The following is a 22,497-nucleotide window of genomic DNA, read 5'->3' on the forward strand; positions in this document are numbered from 1 at the left end:
CAGGTGTGAGTATCCCATCTTCATCATTCTCTGCCAAACCCTTTTTAGCGTCGATCACACTAGCTGGCTGTCCCTCATGTACTGTTTCTACAGCACTAGTGGATTCCGGTGCCACTGGGAACTTTATTGACCAGACCCTTGCCTCCTCTCTTAACATCACCACATACCTGCTCTCCTCTCTGTTTCCGGTTCAAGCCCTGGATGATCGACCACTAGGATCTGGAACCATTACACACATCACCAAACCACTCACCCTGACTGTGGAGAAACATTCCTTTCTTCATAATTAGTGCACAAGATCATCCTCGGCCTCCCATGGCTTCAACGCCATAACCCCACCATCTCATGGTAGAGGATGAGAATCACGGACTGGGCACTTGAATGCCGGAGGACCTGCCTTACCTCTCGAGTTGTAGCCCCTGCAGTCTGGGACGTGGATGCAGACATTCACCAGGCTCTGGAAAGGGAGCCAGCATCCACTACCTGTCCTCCTGAGGGCATCTATGTTTCCACTGGGAGAAGGGATAGGCTGTTGACCTGGGTGCACACATCCCTCAACACTGGACACTCAGGTATCACTCGAACTATTCACCCCATCTCTGAGAAATACTGGTTGCCCACCTTGGCGCAGGACGTGGCACGCTATATCAACTCATGCTTAGTATGTGCCCAAACAAAATCCCCCCGGTACGCTCCAGCAGGGAAGCTTCTTCCCCTTCCCGTGCCTCAGCGTCCCTGGTTTCATCTGGTGGTTGTGGACAGATTTTCAAAATGATTTATTCCTCTCTTTGATCTCCCTACCGCTCTCCAGGTCGCTGAGGCACTGTTCCAGCAGGTCTTCTGGCACTATGGCCTTCCGGAGGACATCATCTCCGACCGTGGCCCCAAATTAAGGTCACGGGTATGGAAGGTGTTCCTGGAGAAACTGGGGGTCACGGTCAGCCTCACATCCGGGTACCGGCCTCAGTCCAACGGGCAGGTGGAGAGGATGAACCAGGAGCTTGGGAGGTTCCTGAGAAGTCACCGCCAGGACCGGTAGAGGGAGTGGGCCCAATTCCTTCCATGGGTTGAATACACACAGAATTCATTACGTCACTCCGCCACCGGGCTTACTCCCATCCAGTGTGTCCTGGGTTATCAGCTGCCCCTAGCTCCGTGGACTCCGAGCCAGACCGAAGCCCCTGCGGTGGACGAATGGTTCCGGCACGCAGAGGAGGTTTGGAGTGATTCTCATGTGAGGCTCCAGCATGCCGTCCGTCGCCAGAAGGAGCAGTCGGATCGCCACAGCAGTGAGGCGCCCGATTTCCATCCTGGTTTTTGTGTCTGGCTCTCCACCAGGAACCTCCCACTCCACCTGCCCTGTAAGAAGCTGAGCCCCCAGTTTGTGGGGCCGTTCAAGGTTCTCTGGAGGCTCAAAGAGGTTACGTATAGATTACAGCTCCCCACTGACTACCGTATCTTACCCTTCTTTCATGCTCAGGTAAAACAATTTGGCTCATCTATACTTCAATATTTCCAAGTCCTATTCTTGAAGATCAAGAGGTAGAACATTTATTGGAATGACTGGAATGCTGATAGACTTTGGTTTTTAATGTAAAGATATAATTTAATCATATTATTATATGTAGTTGAAGGCAATGGGTTAGAAGAAGCCTACATAACCAACCCATAAAGTTAAATGTAACATCCATATACAGCTATGTAAACTTTAACATTGATTTATCCTGCAATAGATGTCGTTCAATTGGTAACATACATTTTTGTCTTCTTCTAATGCCTCTTAAAGGGAAAGAAATCTAAAAGCAACAGAATGTAATCAGATTACGGTCTTCCAAAAGTTACGTTACTGATTACAATTTTGGACAGGTAACTAGTAACCGTAATGGATTACATTTAGAAAGTAACTTACCCAACACTGAATTACTTCATTTAAAATGAAACCATACAAGCCATCAGCAATAAGTGAAACCAAGCCAATGTGTACAAATACGTAACAGACCCAATTATCAGTAACAATTACAACCATACAAACACTTTATTAACAAAACTTGATAAACTCCCTCACAGTTATTATACTAGTACTGGTCAGTAAGATTATCACAATAACTTTGAGGCCTTTGTACAACATCTGCTAGGGTCAGGGTTAAACCAACACACTTGGTTTAAACCAACACACTTGAAATTCCATACGTAAATTGTTAGGATCGTAAGAAATTCCATACGTAAATTGTTAGGATCGTAAGAAAAGCCATGCGTGAAACATGAAACGTAAATGTTCAATTAGATCTGTAAATACGACTATGAATTCATATTTACACGCTCAATTCTTACTTTACGCCTCCCATTACTTGGTTACAGATCTTTATTATACGTACAAACTTTTGTCAGTAATGTGGCATCTGCAAAAGACATGAACCGAACGTAGCTAGTCGAAGTTAGCTAGTCAATCAAGCAACTCTAACCCAGACGAGTTAAAGTTGCTTTTGAGCATCCAGTTTCATTTCCAAAATAAAAGTCTAGAGCTTGTTTTAGAACTGCGTTCAATAACAACGTTATACCAGTAGATGGCGTAGTATAGGCTTGGGCCTTCAGCAAATGAATTGTGTAAGAATGATAAAGAGAGAGAAGAGCATTGTCTAGAATGACCACCTGAACTGCAAATTAGAAAGTAAATCAAATCAAATTGTACTAGTCACATGCGCCGAATACAACAGGTGTAGACCTTACAGTGAAATGCTTACTTACGAGCCCCTAACCAACAATGCAGTTTCAAACAAATAGGGATAAGAATATAATTTAGGCTAGGTCTATTCTGATCACGTAACCTAATGAATCACACCTTTTCCAGTATTTGGGAGCACGGACTGTAGGCCTTATATTAGACATGTTGACTTGTTAAAGCCATTTGCGTTGCACAACCCCATCACACAGAGACTATATCCATATCAATAAGTGAGATAAAACAAAATATTAAGTCTTGGCTATACCCAGTCCTGAGCAAAATTACAAAGGGGTCCCAAATGGTCAAGAATATCTACAGCCTATTCTTATTGCCAGATCTGTTTTCCCTATCAGCCATTAAACGTGCTTCATCGACTATGTTGTATACATTTATTTAGAGGTTAAATTTAGAGGCCTGTGAGCTATGGCCTCTTTTTAAGAGGAGCCCTATAATTAAAAAAAAAGTTATACAGTGCATTCGGAAGTATTCAGACCCCTTGACTTTTTTCACATTTTGCTACGTTAAAGGCTTATTCTAAAATGGATTGAAAAAAAATCTCATCAGGTTTTTAGACATTTTTGTACATTTATTAGAAATAAAAGACAGAAATAGCTTATTTACAGAAGTATTCAGACCTTGGGATGTTTCTACAACTTGATTGGAGTCTACCTGTGGTAAATGTAATTCATTGGACATGATTTGGAAAGGCAAACACCTGTTTATATAAGGTTCCACAGTTGACAGTGCATGTCAGAGCAAAAACTAAGCCATGAGGTCGAAGGAATTGTCTGTAGAGCTCCGAGACAGGATTGTGTCGAGGCACAGGTCTGGGGAAGGGTACCAAAACATTTCTGCAGCATTGAAGGTTCCTAAAAAACCCAGTGGCTTCCATCATTCTTAAATGGAAGAAATTCAGAACCACCAAACTGAGCAATCGGGGAGAAGGGCCTTGGTCAAGAACCTGATGGTCACTCTGACAGAGCTGCGGAGTTCCTCTGTGTAGAGGGAGAACCTTCCAGAAGGACAACTATCTCTGCAGCACTCCACCAATCAGGCCTTTATGGTAGAGTGGCCAGACAGAAGCCACTCCACCAGTAAAAGGCACTTGACAGCCCACTTGGAGTTTTCCAAAAGGGACTTAAAGGACTCTAAGACCACGAGAAACAAGACTCTCTGGTCTGATGAAACTGATTCAACTCTTTGGCCTGAATGCAAAGCGTCACGTCTGGAGGAAACCTTGCACCATCCCTACGGTGCAGCATGGTGTGGCAGCATCATGCTGTGGGAATGTTTTGCAGAGACTGGGAGACTAATCAGGATCAAGGGAAAGATGAACGGAGCAAAGTACAGAGAGATCCTTAATGAAAACCTGCTCCAGAGTGCTCAGGACCTCAGACTGGGGCGAAGGTTCACCTTCTAACAGGACAACGACCTTAAGCACAAAGCCAAGACAATGCAGGAGTGGCTTCGGGACAAGTCTCTGAATGTCCTTGAGTGGCCCAGTCAGAGCCCGGACTTGAACCCGGTCTAACATCTCTGGAGAGACCAGAAAATTGCTGTGTAGCAACGCTCCCCATCCAACCTGACAGAGCTTGAGAGGATCTGCAGAGAAGAATGGGAGAAACTCCCCTAATACAGGTGTGCCAAGCTTGTAGCGTCATACACAAGAAGACTGGTGGCTGTAATCGCTGCCAAAGTTGCTTCAACAATGTGCTGAGTAAAGGGTCTGAAAACTTATTTAAATGTATTTTTTATTTATAATAAATTAGCAGACATTTCTAAAAACCTGTTTTTGCTTTGTCATTATGGGGTATTGTGTGCAGATTGATGAGGGGGAACAAACAATTTAATACATTTTAGAAAAATGCTGTAATGTAACAAAATGTGGAAAAAGTCAAGGGGTCTGAATACTTTCCAAATGCACCGTACGTTTCTTTCAGCATTTCTTTAGCATTTATTAAGCAGTTCTTGAGTACTTTCAGGCCTACATTCATGACACATTTAAACACTCGAACACTCAAATATAATAATATAATGCCTAATTATGGCCTAATACACTGAGTGTACAAAACATTAGGAACACCTTTTCCATGACATACACTGACCAGGTAAATCCAGGTGAAAGTTGTGATTCCTTATTGATGTCACATGTTAAATTCAGTTCAATCAGTGTAGATGAAGGTCGAAGAGACAGGTTGAAGGAGGATGTTTAAGCCTTGAAACAATTGAGACATGGATCGTGTATGTGTGCCATTCAGAGGGTGAATGGGTAAGACAAAATATTTAAGTGCCTTTGAATGGGTTATGGTAGTAGGTGCCAGGTGCACCGGTTTGAGTGTGTCAAGAACTGCAACGCTGCTGGGTTTTTCACACTCAACAGTTTCCCGTGTGTATTAAGAATGGTCCAGCACCCAAAGAACATCCAGCCAATTTGACACAACTGCTGGAAACATTGGAGTCAACATGGGCCAGCATCCCTGTGGAAGCTTTCGACACCTTGTAGAGTCCATGCCCCGACGAAGTGAGGCTGTTCTGAGGGCAAAAGGGTGAGCAACTCATTATTAGGAAGGTGTTCCTAATGTTTTGTACACTCAGTGTACATTAGACATAATAACTGTTTTATGAATTACATATTTATATACTTATAGACTACAAATTAGTGTCTAACATGTGTATCTTAAGTAAATAATGAAGTGTTACCTGAATATGAATAAGGAAAAATGATTACAGACACATAACCTGGTAAGTGTTTTATAACTTGGTGGAAGGAGGATGTTACAGCACATCAAGGTGTGACTGTGAGAGTCTTGTGGGAATTACCTTTCTATTGTCCTTTTAAAAAGAAGAAAAAAGAAAATCCTTTAAACTACTCGCCAATTCTGCTCATATTACTGTCTCCACAGTTCATGTTTATGCAAAATAAAAAAAATACACTGGAATTTACTTTTTTTCCACAAAATACACTGGCTTTTACTTTGTTTTGAGTAAATATAATGGCCTTTACTTTGTGCCTTTATTTGACCCAACATTAGAACTAAGATATTTTAATGAATGTTGTTTTCTTTTAATCGTTAAGTAGCACTGAAAAGCTGTGCTACAGCGCAATAGAAATTTTAAAGGCAATGTTCCCCCGTTGGCGGAGACTGTATTCACGGAAAACGCAGCATACAGTACCAGTCAAAAGTTTGGACATACCTACTCATTCAAGGGTTTTTCTTTATTATTACCATTTTCTACATTGTAGAATATTAGTGAAGACATCAAAACTATGAAATAACACATGGAATCAAGTAGTAACCAAAAAATTGTTAAATTAACATATTTTTTCTTCAAAGTAGCCACCCTTTGCCTTGATGACAGCTTTGCACACTCTTGGCATTCTCTCAACCAGATTCACCTGGAATGCTTTTCCAAAAGTCTTGAAGGAGTTCCCACATATGCTGAGCACTTGTTGGCTACTTTTCCTGCACTTTGCGGTCCAACTCATCCCAAACCATCTTAATTGGGTTGAGGTCGGGTGATTGTGGAGGCCAGGTCATCTGATGCAGCACTCCATCACTCTCCTTCTTGGTCAAATAGCCCTTACACAGCCTGGAGGTGTGTTGGGTCATTGTCCTGTTGAAAAACAAATGATAGTCCCACTAAGCACAAACCAGATGGGATACATAATGCTGTGGTAGCCATGCTTTCTAAATAAATTACTGACAGTGTCACCAGCAAAGCATCCCCACACCATTACACCTCCTCTTCCATGCTTCATGTGGGAACCACACATGCGGAGATCATCCTTTCACCTACTCTGCGTCTCACAAAGACACAGAGATTGGAACCAAAAATCTCAAATTTGGACTCATCAGACCAAAGGACAGATTTCCACTGGTCTAATGTGCATTGCTTGTGATTCTTTGCCCAAGTAAGTCTCTTCTTGTTATTGGTGTCCTTTCGTAGTGGTTTCTTTGTAGAAATTTGACCATGAAGGCCTGATTCACACAGTCTTCTCTGAATAGTTGATGTTGAGATGTGTCTGTTACTTGAACTCTGTGAAGCATTTATTTGGGCTGCAATTTCTGAGGCTGGTAACTCTAATGAACTTATCCTCTGCAGCAGAGGTAACTTTGGGTCTTCCTTTCCATTGGCGGCCCTCATGAGATCCGGTTTCATCATAGCACTTGATGGTTTTTGTGACTGCACTTGAAGAAACCTTCAAAGTTCTTGAAATTTTCCGTATTACTATTGACTGACCTTCATGTCTTAAAGTAATAATGGACTTTCATTTGTCTTTGCTCATTTGGGCTTTTCTTGCAATAATACGGACTTGGTCTTTTACCAAATAGGGCTATCTTCTATATACCCCCGCAACCTTGTCAAAACACAACTGCTTGGCTCAAACGCAGTAAGAAGGAAAGAAATTCCACAAATGTACATTTACCATACCTGTTAATTGAAATGCATTCCATTTCAACTACCTCATGAAGCTGGTTGAGAGAATGCCAAACGTGTGCAAAGCTGTCATCAAGGCAAAGGGTGGCTACTTTGAAGAATCTCAAATATAAAATATATAACACTTTTTTGGTTACTACATGATTCCATATGTGTTATTTCATAGTTTTGATGTCTTCACGATTATTCTACAATGTAGAAATAGTAAAAATAAATAAAAACCCTTGAATGAGTAGGTGTGTCCAAACTTTTGACTGTTACTGTATGTCGGCTCAATCGTATATTACTTTTAAATTTCAGTCGTGCTATATTGCTGAACTTCAACGATAGAGGTTGAATTGAAAATGTTCTATAACTTCAGGCGTCCTTTCTTGTGTGCTCCTAATCATCATGACAACAGTTTGTGGAGTTGTTGTGCAGGCTTTCAAGAACTCGAGATCTTGTACTTCGTGTCACTTACACAGCACATTGTCACAGAAATATATTATACAGTTTATCTATCTCAAATTAACCCAAGTGGATTGTGAGACAGTGACTCTGTGTAGAAACATTCATTGCAAGTCATGTTTGCAATAGTTGAGTAGTTGGTTGGTTTCTCGACTAGGCCTTCTATCCTGTTCTCTATGGTATCGCAATGGGGTGTGCTCAGTTAACTTCAACATTCGCTAAGATGCATGGCGGTTTGTACTGAACGACCGGCCACGCACCGTTCTTCAGCAGGCTTTGCTCCCGTTTGGTGGGTTTGGCAAGGTGTGGAATGATCAGTATTTACATTTTTTATATTATTTAATAATTAGGCAAGTCAGTTAAGAACAAATTCTTATTTACAATGACGGCCTACTGGGGAACAGTGGGTTAACTGCCTTGTTCAGGGGCAGAATGACAGATTTTTACCTTGGCAGCTCGATGATTCAATCCAGCAAACTTTTCGGTTACTGGCCCAACGCTCTAACCACTAGGCTACCTGTCGCCCCATGTGGGATGATCGATTGCGAAACTTATTTGGATTAAACGTTGCACACTGTTCTTTCATATCGAACACAGCCTGGGTATAGTACTGGGTGGGCGTGTAGACTCTTCTCCATTGTTCCTCTGTACAATGGAATTCCTCACAGGGATCTGAACTTGGTGTGATTCTGAAACACCAACAAAGGGACAATGGCACCCAACATTCCCTCCCAGAATGGTTAGAGCGGGTATCTTGTGACCTGTGATAAAACATGGAAACAAAGCAGTAATACGAGGAGGATGTGTGAACCACCTCCATGCACTCCTTCTATAGTGTACTAGCAAGCTTTAACGTTTCTTTTGGTGCGATGCCTTTGTCGCTGCTAGACTACGGAGAGTCGTTAAGACCAAGGGAGTTATTCAAGACCAGTTAGGCCTGTACACTAGTACACTCCTACATAAAAAGGTGCTAAGTAAAACCATATAGGGTTCTTCGGTTTGTCCCCATATTTTATGCCATATTTGTAATTACAGTATGTAAAATATATGCAACGAATTTTCCAGCCACAGGTTTCTGTGCCAATGCACAACAACTAATAAGCAAAGCGTACTGACTACGGTTGCTTCAACATCATCTGCACAGTTTGGATGCTGGAATTACATTTTGGACGAACGTGAGCAGGTAGCATACAAAATACTTGTGACTGGTTGTGTTTATGCCACACATAAAGGGTAATACATGAAACAAGTTTAATGACAAATATTTAGGCTATAGGCTATTGATGGGAGAGGAGGCAGAGCTCGCTTTAAGCGTCCGTCAATACATTATTGTAGGACGACTTGGGAGAATGATGATCCGCAACAGGCAGCACATCTCAGTGTCAGAACTTAACATACAGCCAAACTGGGATGCTACTGTGCCTTTCTATACCTTAGAAACTGTCAAGAGTAGACCCACAACTGACCCAAATGGAATGAATGGAATTAAATATTCAAATCTTTCACGTCCTGACCAGTAAAAGGGGTTATTTGTTATTGTAGTTTGGTCAGGGCGTGGCAGGGGGTGTTTGGTTTGTGTGTTTCGTGGTTTTTGGGTTATGTTCTATGTTAGTCTATTTCTATGTTTATTCTAGGTTGTCTATGTCTAGGTTGGAAGTGCTTGGGATTGGTCTCTAATTGGAGGCAGCTGTATCTCGTTGCCTCTAATTAGAGAATATATTTAAGTAGGTGTTTTTTTCTCATTGTGTTCGGGTGGTTATTTTCTGTTCAGTGTTTTGTGTACCTGACAGTACTGTTTGGCTGTCGTGGTTTTTTATTGTTTTGTTTAGTGTTCTAAATAAAGTTAATTATGAGCACTCAACCCGCTGCGCCTTGGTCTACTCCCTTCGACGGCCGTTACAAAATCACAGGGTTTTTGTTTGCAAATTATTCAAATTACATTTTTACTGCAGTTTACAGCCTAGAGTAAACTGTTGTACAATAATGCAATTATTCATTACAATGTGGTCTAGGTAGGACAATTGTATTGTCCTTAATTAAACAAGATCACTAGAGTTTCACTGAGTTTGTGTTATAAGTAGTTTTAGGAAGACGTGTAATTATCCCCCGTGTCCTTTTTACCAGTTGACTGTCATCTGACAATGCCCATCGAAACAACACCTAAACTATATCGAAACAAATTTTACACATAGGCCAATACACAGCAAATGGGCCAGTGTTGATTTTTTCAGTTGAACATTTCTAGTGTTGATTCAGGAGTTAAAATCACTCTGTAGGTGTGAAACTAACACTCAGTGGGTAAAATAACACCCAGTGTTGTAGTTCATAACCAAAGTTATTGTTTTACACTGTGGATAATTAAAACAGTCCCATTAAAACCACGCTCATCATTATCATATTTCCCAGCATGCTCAACTGCAGGTAGTTATTTTTAGGTTGTTTTTAATATCTGTGTTTTTGCATGTACAGGGATTGATTGAATAATCTTATGCTACACAAAGATAAATAACTGTAAGGATCGACGCTGGAGACGAGAAGCAAGTACAGGGAGTGAACATTTAATAAACAACGGACTTGAAACAGAACAGAACAGGAACAGCGTCAGGACAGGGGAAAAATAACGACATCAACGACAATAATGTTGACACGGGGAACCAACTGAGGAACAGACAGATAGAGAAGGTGAAATCAACAAAGAGAAGGAGTCCAGGTGAGTCCAATGAGCACTGCTGCTGCGCATAATGACGTTGACAGGTGTGCGTAATGAAGGACAGCCTGGAGTTCGGGGGAGTGGGAGCGGGAGCAGGCGTGACAGTACCCCCTCTCTAGGGGCGCCACCCGGCGTCCCACTGGGGCGAGCCTGACAGGCCGGCCGAGGTATGGGTGCAGGACAAGCTGGCTGAGGCGTAGAAGCCCGACGAGCCGGCTGAGAAGTGGGAGCACGGCAAGCCAGCTGAGGCATGGGAGCCCGACGATCCGGCTAAAGGCATGAAAGCCTGACGATCCGGCTAAAGGCATGAAAGCCTGCCGATCCGGCTGAGGCGTGGGAGCCTGATGGGTCAGCTGAAGCATGACGTGAAGTGTGCGCCTGCCGAGCTGACCGAGGCAAGAAGAACTCTCGAGCCAGCTAAGGCGTGGAAGCCCGACGAGCTAGCTGAGGCATCCCCGGTTCCATCGGCGACGGCACCCGGACCCGACGTTACCAACCAAAACAAAAACCCCAAACTCCCTGATGCTTTCTTTAGTGGCGTCAGCATTCTGTAAGGATCGACGCTGGAGACAAGAAGCAAATACAGGGAGTGAACATTTAACAAACAACGGACTTGAAACAGAACTGGAACAGCGTCAGGACAGGGGAAAAATAACGACATCAACGACAATAATGCTGACACGGGGAACCAACTGAGGAACAGACAGATATAGACGGGGCAATCAACAAAGGGAAGGAGTCTAGGTGAGTCCAATGAGCACTGCTGCGCGTAATGATAGTGACAGGTGTGCGTAATGAAGGGCAGCCTGGTGCCCTCGAGCGCCAGAGAGGGGGAGCAGGATCAGGTGTGACAAATAACATACATTTTTATAAACGAATCCAATAAATTAGATTTATTGTACCTGTTACTGAAATGGTTGTTCTAGTTTAAATGTACTGAACAAAAATATAATCTCGACATGCAACAATTTCATAGATTTTTACTGAGTTACAGTTCATATGATGAAATCAGTCAATTGAAAAAAATTCATTAGGCCCTAATTTATGGATTTTGCATGACTTGGAATAAAGATCTGCATCCGTTAGTCACAGATAACATAAAAAAATGGGCCTCACAATGAGCCTCAGGATCTCGTTATGGTACCATACCATAACTCCAGAGCCAGCATGGGGCACTCTGTTCACAACATTGACATCAGCAAACCTGTTGCCCACACGACACCATACACGTGGTTTGCGGTTGTGAGGCCGTGTGGACGTACTGCCAAATTCTCTAAAACGACGTTGATGGCTTATGGTAGAGTAATGAACATTACATTTTCGGGCAACAGCTCTGGTGGACATTCCTGCAGTCAGCTTGTAATTGCATGTTCCCTTGTGCATATTGTGCATATTGAACATTTTGGGGATCTTTTATTTCAGCTCATGAAACATGGGATCAATTCTTTATGTATTGCATTTATATTTTTGTTCAGTATAGTTTAGTTATTCTCCTTTATCAATTTCCATTATCCTAACAGTCGTTCTGAATGCGGGTTGCGGGTGAATAAGAATTCCAGCTGTTGGATATCCTAACTCTGTCTGGATTCAAATAGGAATTACACATCACTTTGCAAACCAAAATAAAGTGACTTGCGGGCCTGATGTGGCCTGTAAACCAGGAGTTTCCTAACACCACCGAGTTAGGGTAAAACTAGGTCGTCAAAATAAGGCCTTATGATGTATGTATCTTGTCAGATCATTTTAATGATAACATTTGCCTAGGAACTCCCTTGGTGAAAGCCACAGGCCCTTAAAAGGAAAGAATTCAACAACTGTCACATCCTGACCATAGTAAGTTGTTATTTTCTATGGTAGAGTATGTCAGGGCGTGACAGGGGGTGTTTGTTCTAGTTTTTCTATTTCTATCTTGGGATTTTTTGGGTTGATCTCTAATTGAGGGCAGCTGATCCTCGTTGCCTCTGATTAGAGATCATATTTAAGTAGGGGTTTTTCTCTTCCTGTTTATGGGTGATTATCTTTTGAGTAGTGTGTTTTCCTCTCTGCGTCACGATTTGTTGTTTTTGTATTTTCAAGTATTTGGTGTTTTCGCAACGTTTCACAATAAATATAAGTATGTGGAACCACAACCATGCTGCGCGTTGGTCCGATCATTCAGACAGTCGTGACAACAACCATGTCTGTATCACTAACAAATACAGTCGTGGGTGGTAACTTTACAATTCACTCAAAAAGAAAAGGCAGAGTTACTCCAGAGTAGAGTTAAATGCCTATTAGTTCACTCCAGTGTATTGTGAATTTGACACAGCCAGTGTTTTTTTTCCTACTCTGTATAGGTTACAGAAACACTGTCTAAATGTTAACATTTGAACACTGGATGGATGCATGTGGATGCATATACACACTGCAAAAGTGTTCAAATTAACACGACAGCGAGTTACTTTAATACTTCTGATTTTGCTCTGTAATAATAGATGTAGCCTAAAGACACGACTAAATTGACAATAGTCTGATGGGTGACAATATTACTAATTGCCTTGTGAATGAAGATAATGCAGTGCAGCATGAGTAATTGACAAAGGAGGAAACAGAGCTTATCAAAAATAAACTTTTTCAAATCATCTTTCATGCAAGTAAGACGTTTTGATTTAATAACCCATTGTTAAGAGCAGGTTCTATGGTTTCTAAAACACATACATTTGCCAAACAACTTAAGATTAAGGCATGGGCTCTATTTTCAAAATATAACTTTTTTATAGTATCCCTGCTGTAAATTTACAGGGATGCTATAACGTTTTACAGTAAGGCAAACAGTACTGTGAAATATATTACAGCATCTCTGCTGTAAAGAACAATTACAGTATTAAGCTGGCAACTCTGGTGCCGGGATAATGCTGTAAATGTACAGTGAAAATCCCACTGAAATCTAAATGTAAGAAAAACAATACATTTATTGAAATTGGTAACAACATTAATAACAAATTAACAACCATGTATGACAATAGAAGTAACAACAGTTAACAAAGAAGAGCATCACTACAACACAAACATAAAAACAATATTGTGTGCCTGTGTGTGGGGTGTATGGGGGAGAGAGTGACAAAGAGAGAGGGAGATGGAGTTAAAATTGAGATTGAGTACAATCCTAGATCTGTGATCAGGGGCAACGAGTTGCTTAAGGGGGTTCAGAGGTGGTGAAACACAATGGGACAGTTTGTGCAGGAGAGCATCCCGGAGAGAGAAGTCAGCGCAGATTCAGGTATTCCTCATGGGGCTCCGTAACAATCCTCCTCGGTTCTGATTTTGTCAGCTCTACTCACCCCTAGGACAAGCATAGAAAAAGAAAGAAGAAAATGAGAGACAGAGAGCACTAGGACTGTTACTCTGAGTAAAAAGACGGGAAAAGGGACATATCAAGCCGGTGTCGTGTGTGTGTGTGTGTGTACTTACCTTCATTCAAACTCAGTGAGATCTTGGAAGAATGGGGCATTGTAGGGTTTGAGAACAGTTGGCTTCGTCTGGGCCACGTTTTCATGCCTTTTGTCCCATCTTCAGGGTTCATCATCTTGGGTTGATTCCAACCTACAGCATATATCCAATATAGTTTATGAAATCAACTGATCAATCATTGAACAAATACATATAAGACAGCTAGATAGATACACCTATTTCAAACCCTAGCTAACTAATAAAACATTGCTATAGCCTACACAATACCACAGGTTATTTTACCAGACTCACATGTTCCTTTCTTTCTTTGCCACCAAATGTTTGCATAAAACTGGTAAAAAATGACTGAAGACCCAAGTCATACACTTGACACTTACATGCGACTTCTGCTATCAGAATACGAAGATCGCATTGAAAAGACAGGTTTAAGCATCTAGACGTACCGCTAGCCAAATATCCAATGGAAGAACGTGGCGCGAAATACAAATACCTCAAAAATGCTATCATTTCAACCATACGACTATTTTACACCATTTGAAAGATAAGACTCTCGTTAATCCAACCACATGGTCCGATTTCAAAAAGGCTTTACAGCGAAAGCAAATCATTAGATTATGTTAGGAGAGTACACAGTCAAAAATAATCACACAGCCATTTTCAAAGCAAGCATATAGGTCACAAAAACCCAAAACACAGCTAAATGCAGCACTAACCTTTGATGATCTTCATCAGATGACACTCCTAGGACATTATGTTATACAATGCATGCATGTTTTGTTCAATCAAGTTCATATTTATATCAAAAAACAGCTTTTTACATTAGCATGTGATGTTCAGAACTAGCATTCCCACCCAAAACTTCCGGTGAATTTACAAAATTACTCATCATAAACGTTGACAAAATACATAACAATTATTTTAAGAATTATAGATACAGAACTCCTTTATGCAATCGCTATGTCAGATTTTAAAATTGCTTTTCGGCGAAAGCACATTTTGCAATATTCTGAGTACATAGCTCAGCCATCACAGGCTAGCTATTCAGGCACCCGCCGACTTCGGGGCTCACTAAACTCAGAATTACTATTAGAAAAATGGTATTACCTTTGCTGTTCTTCGTCAGAATGCACTCCCAGGACTGCTACTTCCACAACAAATGTTGTTTTTGTTCCAAATAATCCATAGTTATGTCCAAATACCCCCGTTTTGTTCATGCGTTCAGGTCACTATCCAAAGGGTAACGCGTGAGCGCATTTCCAGACAAAAAAAATCTAAATGTTCCATTACCGTACTTAGAAGCATGTCAAACGCTGTTTAAAATCAATTTTTATGCTATTTTTCTCGTAAAATAGCGATAATATTCCAACCGGACAATGCTGTATTCATTCAAAAAGGAAGAGAAAAAATGGCGAGGTCTCGTGAACGCGCATCTCCAATCTCTCTGTCACCAGGCAGTCCACTGACAAACTGTGCTCCTGTTATCTGCCCAGAGACAGGAGACGCCTCAGTCCGGTTTCTGAAGGCTTTAGAGAGCCAATGGAAGCCTTAGAAAGTGTCACGTAACAGCTCAGATACTGTAGTTTCGATAGAGAAGCAACAGAAGGACTACAAAGTCGCAGAAAGGCCACTTCCTGCTTGGAATCTTCTCAGGCTTTTGCCTGCCATATGAGTTCTGTTATACTCACAGACACCTTTCAAACAGTTTTAGAAACTTCAGGGTGTTTTCTATCCAAGCCAATAATTATATGCATATTCTAGTTACTGGGCAGGAGTAGTAACCAGTTTAAGTCGGGTACGTTTTTTATCCGGCCGTGAAAATACTGCCCCCTATCCCAGACAGGTTAAAGCACAAAAGTGGTCTGATTGTGTTCAGATCTGGCTGACCGCTTCAGGAGGGGATCAGGGATGCTTCATGTTTGGATTTCTCCGTTCCGGATGCAATCAGGCTACCGAAAGCGCATACAGCGGGCAACGTCATCAGCACTCCTCCCACAAGTCTCCAGAAAACTTTTGTTTTGGGACCGTGAGGCACCTTTCATTCTAACTTTGGAGGAAATACATTCCTAGCGTGAGAGGAATGTGTTTACTGGCCTCAAATATTTAATATTTAGTTAATATTTAGATTAAAAAAAACATCTATGTACACGGAATGGACTCTACCCACACATACTGACACTCCAACACACACTCACACATAACATGTACATACAGGCACACATTCGCCATACACACACACACACACACTTATATAAGATTGAACTGTTTGGCATGAATGCCAAGCGTCATGTCTGGAGGAAACCTGGCACCATCCCTACGGTGAAGCATGGTAGTGGCAGCATCATGCAGTGGGGATGTTTTCAGCAGCAGGGACTGGGAGACTATTCAGGATCAAGGAAAAGATGAACGTAGCAAAGTACAGAGATCCTTGATGAAAACCTGCTCCAGAGCGCTCAGGACTTCAGACTGGGGTGAAAATTCACCTTCCAACAGGACAACGTCCCCAAGCACACAGCCAAGACAACGCAGAAGTGGCTTCGGGTCAAGTCTCTGAATGTCCTTGAGTGGCCCAGTCAGAGCCCGGACTTGAACCCGGTCTAACATCTCTGGAGAAACCTGAAAATAGCTGTGCAGCAACGCTCCCCATCCAACCTGACAGAGCTTGAGAGGCTCCGCAGAGAAGAATGGGAGAAACTCCCCAAATACAGGTGTGCCAAGCTTGTAGCGTCATACCCAAGAAGACTTGAGGCTGTAATTGCTGCCAAAGGTGCTTCAATAAAGTACTGAGCAAAGTGTCTGAATACTTATGGAGGAGATGAAAATGCATGATGGTGAGATATTCTGTATAGCTAAAGGTAATGTGTCACCCAAATAATTATTAAAAAATAAGACATTCCCTATTACTGGGTCATTTAAAATCAAATACCAAGTCACTATAATAGTAGGCTTCCTGTAAGCCGCCCGAACCATCAATGAACCAACAGCATTGCCTGGGGCTATACATTCTCTCCCAGGGAATACATTTTGGAGCATAGCATAAGGTAACCAGCCCATCCAGAATGCATAATAATATAGTCCACACTCGAAGGCGTTTACAAAATTAAACAAATTTGAGGAGTACAGGCTAGACCAATTATGTACCAAAGATTAAATTAAATCAGTTTTGCTTTATGTTTTTCTGCCATTTGTAATTTGCTCTGTACCCCACAATACATTGCTAGTTCACTCATACTCACTTATATTCTCCTACTCTGCTCATTGTTAAAATCACAGAAAATAATGGCAAAGATATCAACTACGGTATGTCAGTATACTGTATGTAAAATGATTAAGGGAATACCAGAAAAATGCACAAATATTCCCATATACTGAAGGTACAGTTTAAAACATTCTCACACCCATCTTTTAAAATGTATCATTTCACTCAAACTCCTGATGTTAACGTTTAAACGCTGATGTCAACACTCAGGCACTATTTCAAAGAAAGGGAAGAAAATCTATACAAAAGCTCATTCAGATTAATAAGGGTTCTTTGAAGAACCCTTTTTGCCTTCCAAACAATCATCAAAGAACCCTTTCTTCCGAGAACGTTTTTTTAGGATTAAAAAGGTTCTAGGTAGAACTCTTTGCCTTACAAATAACTTTTGTCTTCCAAAAATCAAAAATAAAATCAAAAATAAAATAAAAACAGTTATTGGCAGAACCCTATCCTTCTGCAAAGAACCCTTTTGGAACCCTTTTTTCTAAGAGTGTAAACTAAACTGTACTCTAGTGCTTTGTGTTGGAACAGGGCGTCTCATGCTCAGAGAGAAACAAACACACCTCCGATGTTTCGTTCACTCACTCTCACAAGCTCATTTTATCTACAAATGTAACGTTTTTGAACAGCAGCGACAACAACTACAACTACAACAACAATCAGCTCTGCAGCCAGTGTGACAACATTTGTTCCACGATGCCATGGAATGTCCACAACATACAGTCTCATGGTCCTGATCAAATCGGGCTAAAGCAACGTGTTGGCTAAGAATTTGACCTAAAGCACATACTTCTCCGCACAGAACGGACATAAGAGAGGGGATCATATGAGTTATTTAGAGTTTTTCTTCATCTGAGGCTGAAGTCCCCAAGTGAAGGCCGTCGCCCGTTGAGCACCTGAGGTGGTGACCAGCTGACATCACAGGAGACGTCAGAGGTTTGTTAAAGGTCATTTAAACTGAGCTGACTGACTTTCTAAATCTAGGGCAGGGTTCATTCCATGACTGCATCCATCTTGGTATTCAGTGGCTTCCTTTTTCTTGTTTTCTTGTCTCCTTTCCTACACTGATGTAAAAGAACAGGGACAGTTGAAATCAGATTCAAAGTGAGGAGTGCCATTTTGTATTCACCACCTATCCTTTGTCTCTTCAGGTCAGCCCATTTGAAGAGGAGATGAGGTAGCCATGTGGTAGGGAGCGTTGGGCAAGTAACTGAAAGGTTGCTGGTTTAAATGCCCGAGCCGACTAGGCAGAAAAATCTGTAACCCTAATTTCTCCTGTAAGTCCTCCTGGATAAGAGTGTCTGCTATTTTTTTTTTATGAATCCCTTTCAGACTATTGAGATACACCCCAGAGTTCTGTTTTCTTGGCTACTCTGGGGGTCAAAGCTGAGCTCTTCGGGTCGTGCAAGTGCTGTCTTATCTGCTTTTATAGGTGGGGAATATGGTTTGATATGAATTGGAAAATGTTTGCCCAATGTGCATCTGATTTTTTTATTTTAATTTCACTCTACATTATAACAACTTAATATCATAATAAATGTGGATTACCTCCGGAGGCGGTAAGGAAGATCTGATCACAATGTGTCTTTAAATCATCTACACCTGTCAAAAAATGTGGGCACAATCAGAATGTGGACAAGATCAGGGCAAAGATTCCATGTTAGCACCAGTTATAAACAGGGCTACTCCATTGTCCACTAGTGATTGGTATTTCTTTAGTCTGAACGTGACAGCCAGGCTGTTATTGCGAAACAGCAAAGGCTTTAATTACGAAACAGAAATATATAATAGTCTGCGACACGTGACGGATCTAGTCACAGCCTCTTTCTCAATAAGCCTAAACTTGCTTTTCAAAGACATCAAGATCGATCTTCTCACGTTATCTAACTTGGCACACGCTTATTTATAAACCACCTTTTCTTCTCTTCAGCATGTGAAGTCCATTGTACATTCTGTGGTGAAGTGGGTGTGTTTTTGGGGGTGATGCAAATACCCTCAGTTTGTATAAATAGTTTCTGTGCAAGAATTTCCCTCAGACCGGTGAAAGCATCTGAACTGAACTGATCTAAAAGACACGCATTCAGCACAATGTAAGTAGAAATGATAGTTTATCATTGTATTGACTAGGTTTGTTTGAGTTGTTATGGCGTTAAGTAATTAAAGCAAGAGCGATTTTTCTAGACATAGAAATGTGTAATAACACAGTTTACTGTCTTTTAAAGTATTACAATATTGCAATCTTAATCAGTTATGTCTGTATAACATATTTTTATATGATTATGTCCCTGACTGTTTGTGTGTACTTTAGGTTTTTAATGTGATGACACTGACTGTTTGTGTGTACTTTAGGTTTTTAATGTGATGACACTGACTGTTTGTGTGTACTTCAGGGTTTATTTTTCAGGGTTGGTTGGCTTGCTTCTCATCTTGACTGCTGAAGCCAGAGTTGGGTAAGGAAGTTATAATACACATCTGTTATTACTTTCCTCACATCGTAACCACACGTTTCAGAATGAATTCTCTGTTTGTAAAGCGAATGAACGGTATCCGTGCTAAATCGTATGCTATTGTTCTTTTATTGATTTGTTTTCCACTGATTTCCTTTAGAAACTCTTCTGAGTCTCGCTTCTGCACAGAGTCAAAGGAGTGTCTGCTCTATGATCTGGTGTGCAAGAATGACGATTATGAGGTGGGTCTTGTGCAGCACAAATTAACGGCACATTGGGGCTACAAATAAAGAGTTTGTTTCACCACATTTTTTTGGTGACAATTTTGTTGTTATGTTTAGTTGTTGGTCAGGGTAGAAGATACAAAACAATAGCATTTGCATTAGAATATATCAAATCAACAACATGATGATCATCATTATCACCTCCATTTTGGTTATGGCATTGGGTTTCGGTAATCGGAAACATGTTGCAGATCAGTTACGCACTTTTTGCACAGTCTCACCCTAATCCCGTCCTCAACAACCGTAACTCAATACACTCTCCGACACAGGACTCTGAGGGAAGGTTTGTGTCTGTGTTACAGGTGCGCCACTATGACTCGGTGAAATGGGTGTCGACAGACGAGGAATGCTACTTCATGGACAAGGCCACGTACACTGCCTTCCGGAGACTCTTCAAATACATCACCGGATCCAACAAGGCTGGTGTGTGTGTGTGTGTGTGCGCGCGTGCGTGCGTGCGTGCGTGCGTGTGTGTGTGTTTCCATGCATGTGTGTCTACCTGGTAACAAGTGCTTTCACACATTTTTCCTATAGGCGTCAACATTGACATGACAGCTCCGGTGACTGTCAAAATCGAGGAGAAGAAGAAGATGTGGGCGTCGTCTGTCTTCACCATCAGCTTCCTCCTGCCGTCTGACCATCAGATGACTCCTCCCCAACCCATTGATGACAAGGTAAAGCCAAATCCCAAATAGACCCTACGCCCTATGCACTTGTAAAGATCTGAGAGGATTTGATTGGTTTAAGCAATACGGTGAAACTTCCACTTAGCCTATCAGAGGGCAAAGTGGAGCTATTACCATATTGCTGACACCTGTCAAAACCCTGTAAACCTGACACAATGACATCCACATCGTTATCCAGGGGTCTGTAATATTTGTGGGGTTTATTGTGTGTGTTTTTGCAAATACTTAAGCTGAGCTTGCCTGGCTCAATGGCACTAATGGAATAGTCCCAACAGTGCAAACCCCGCCCACCTGGCACTCTAGAAAATCTGAATCTAAGTTGGACAAAATATGATTGTCTATCAGACCTGGGTTCAAGAAGTATCTTTCAAATACTTCGATTTAGCTTTTACGGAGCGCCAGGTGGGTGATGTTTGCCGTTTTGGGACTATTCCATGGTGCCATTGAGCCAGGCAAGCTCAATCGAGCGAAGCTTAAGTATTTGAAAAAACACAAATACCATTTGAACCCATGTCAAGTATGTCATGTCTTTTTTAAAGACCGCTGGTTAACAATGTGGATGTCATTGTGATTTCCCCGTGCAGGTGTATTTTACAGAGACGCCAGACATGAACGTGTACGTGAGGAGCTACGGTGGATGGATGATGTCTTTGACATCCGGAGTAAACTCCATGCTGCTGAAAAGGCAGCTAGACAAAGTCCAGGCCACCTACAACAAAGACTACCACTATGCTGTGGGATATGACAGGTGAGAGCACGGATACAAATCCTTCTATATACTCATATGCAACATCCAACCCAATTCCACCAAAATACTTTTTTCAAACATACTTTAATATTTTGTGTGTGTGTGTGTGTGTCCTACAGCCCAATGAAGATTCTGAATAGGCACAACGAGGTGTGGTACATGGTTGAGGGAGAACCTGTGTGCCCTACCTCCTCCTAAACATCCTTTGAGGAGGACCAATGGGAGGTGCATGGTAGACTGAGAACATCTGAGAAAATGTGGTTTGGGGGCAAAAAATATATTAACTAAGACATGTGTGTCTGATCTGGTGGCACTATAATCCAAAATCAATATGCCACATACTATAGAGTGTATACAAACTGTATGTCTTAGAATTTGCTCATACTTATTCAGGGTTCAGTTTGTTAGGGAGGTGACTAGCACCCCATAGACCCGTGATTCAAACTCTATACATAGAGGTTCTAACGATGTGGGGTGAATGTAGATAAGGATACATTTGTACTAAATAAATGGTTCCGTTTGTCAAAAAGGAAGTTACTTTTCACAAACTACAACATTCAATGTTGGACATGATTTGAATCTTTTTTCTCAATAAAATATGAATAGTGTCTGGGTTGTGTTTGTTTCCTCTTAAATATATGCCAAACAAATCCTCTCCAGCTCTTTGGTCGCACTCGAGTGGTGGTGAATACAATATGATTGTAATGAACATAAAATCTTGGGTAATTGTGTCAGATACCATATTTGTTATATAGTCTGTCCATGAGAAATTACAATGAACATTACAAATGAAATGTTACATTTGACATTTTAGTCTAGCAGACCTTCCTATCCAGAGCGACTTTGTTTCAGTCACTCTTTTCAAAAATGCAGTGAAGTCGTATACAGTGAACACTGTACACCTTTCGCCATTCAGTGCCGCTGTTAATAACGAGGGCATGTTCTAAGAAGGAAACTTCTCAAATACTTCAGAATAGTAAGAAAACAGATCACAAGTAAACGCTTAGAAAAAAGGGTTCCAAAAGGGTTCTTTGCAAAGGGATAAGGTTCTACCAAGAACTGTTTGGATCAGAAGAACAATTTTTGGAAGACAATGGTTCTTTGTAAGTCAAAGGGTTTTACCTAGAACCTTTAACATTCTAAGAACCGTTTTTGAAAGAAAGGGTTCTTTGATGTTTCTTTGGAAGGCAAGAAGGATTCTTTGGAAGGCAATAAGGGTTCTACATAGAACCATATAATATTTCCCAGCATGAGCAATTGGAGATTTTCAGAATAATTTGTTTTACTGTAATATCTGTTTTTGCATG

The 22,497-nt window shown here is 41.3% G+C and overlaps 1 protein-coding gene across 1 annotated transcript; it reads left to right on the forward strand.

Moving 5' to 3' along the window:
* The first annotated feature begins 18,859 nt into the window (after positions 1–18,859).
* On the forward strand, positions 18,860–21,798 carry LOC115170880 (heme-binding protein 2-like). Its single transcript, XM_029727224.1, has 7 exons — positions 18,860–19,115; positions 19,416–19,475; positions 19,633–19,714; positions 20,059–20,179; positions 20,291–20,430; positions 21,027–21,190; positions 21,310–21,798. Coding segments are annotated over exons 1-7 (648 nt in total). The 5' UTR covers positions 18,860–19,113; the 3' UTR covers positions 21,389–21,798.
* The last annotated feature ends 699 nt before the right edge of the window (positions 21,799–22,497 follow it).

This window comes from Salmo trutta, chromosome 32 (assembly GCF_901001165.1).
Source record: "Salmo trutta chromosome 32, fSalTru1.1, whole genome shotgun sequence".
NCBI lineage: Eukaryota > Metazoa > Chordata > Actinopteri > Salmoniformes > Salmonidae > Salmo > Salmo trutta.

Bases quoted from the DNA above. Each gene is read 5' to 3' on its own strand.
- LOC115170880 (XM_029727224.1), top strand. The intron at 19,476-19,632 runs GTAAGGAAGTTA...GATTTCCTTTAG, and splicing joins ACTGCTGAAGCCAGAGTTGG to AAACTCTTCTGAGTCTCGCT. The intron at 20,180-20,290 runs GTGTGTGTGTGT...TTTTTCCTATAG, and splicing joins CACCGGATCCAACAAGGCTG to GCGTCAACATTGACATGACA.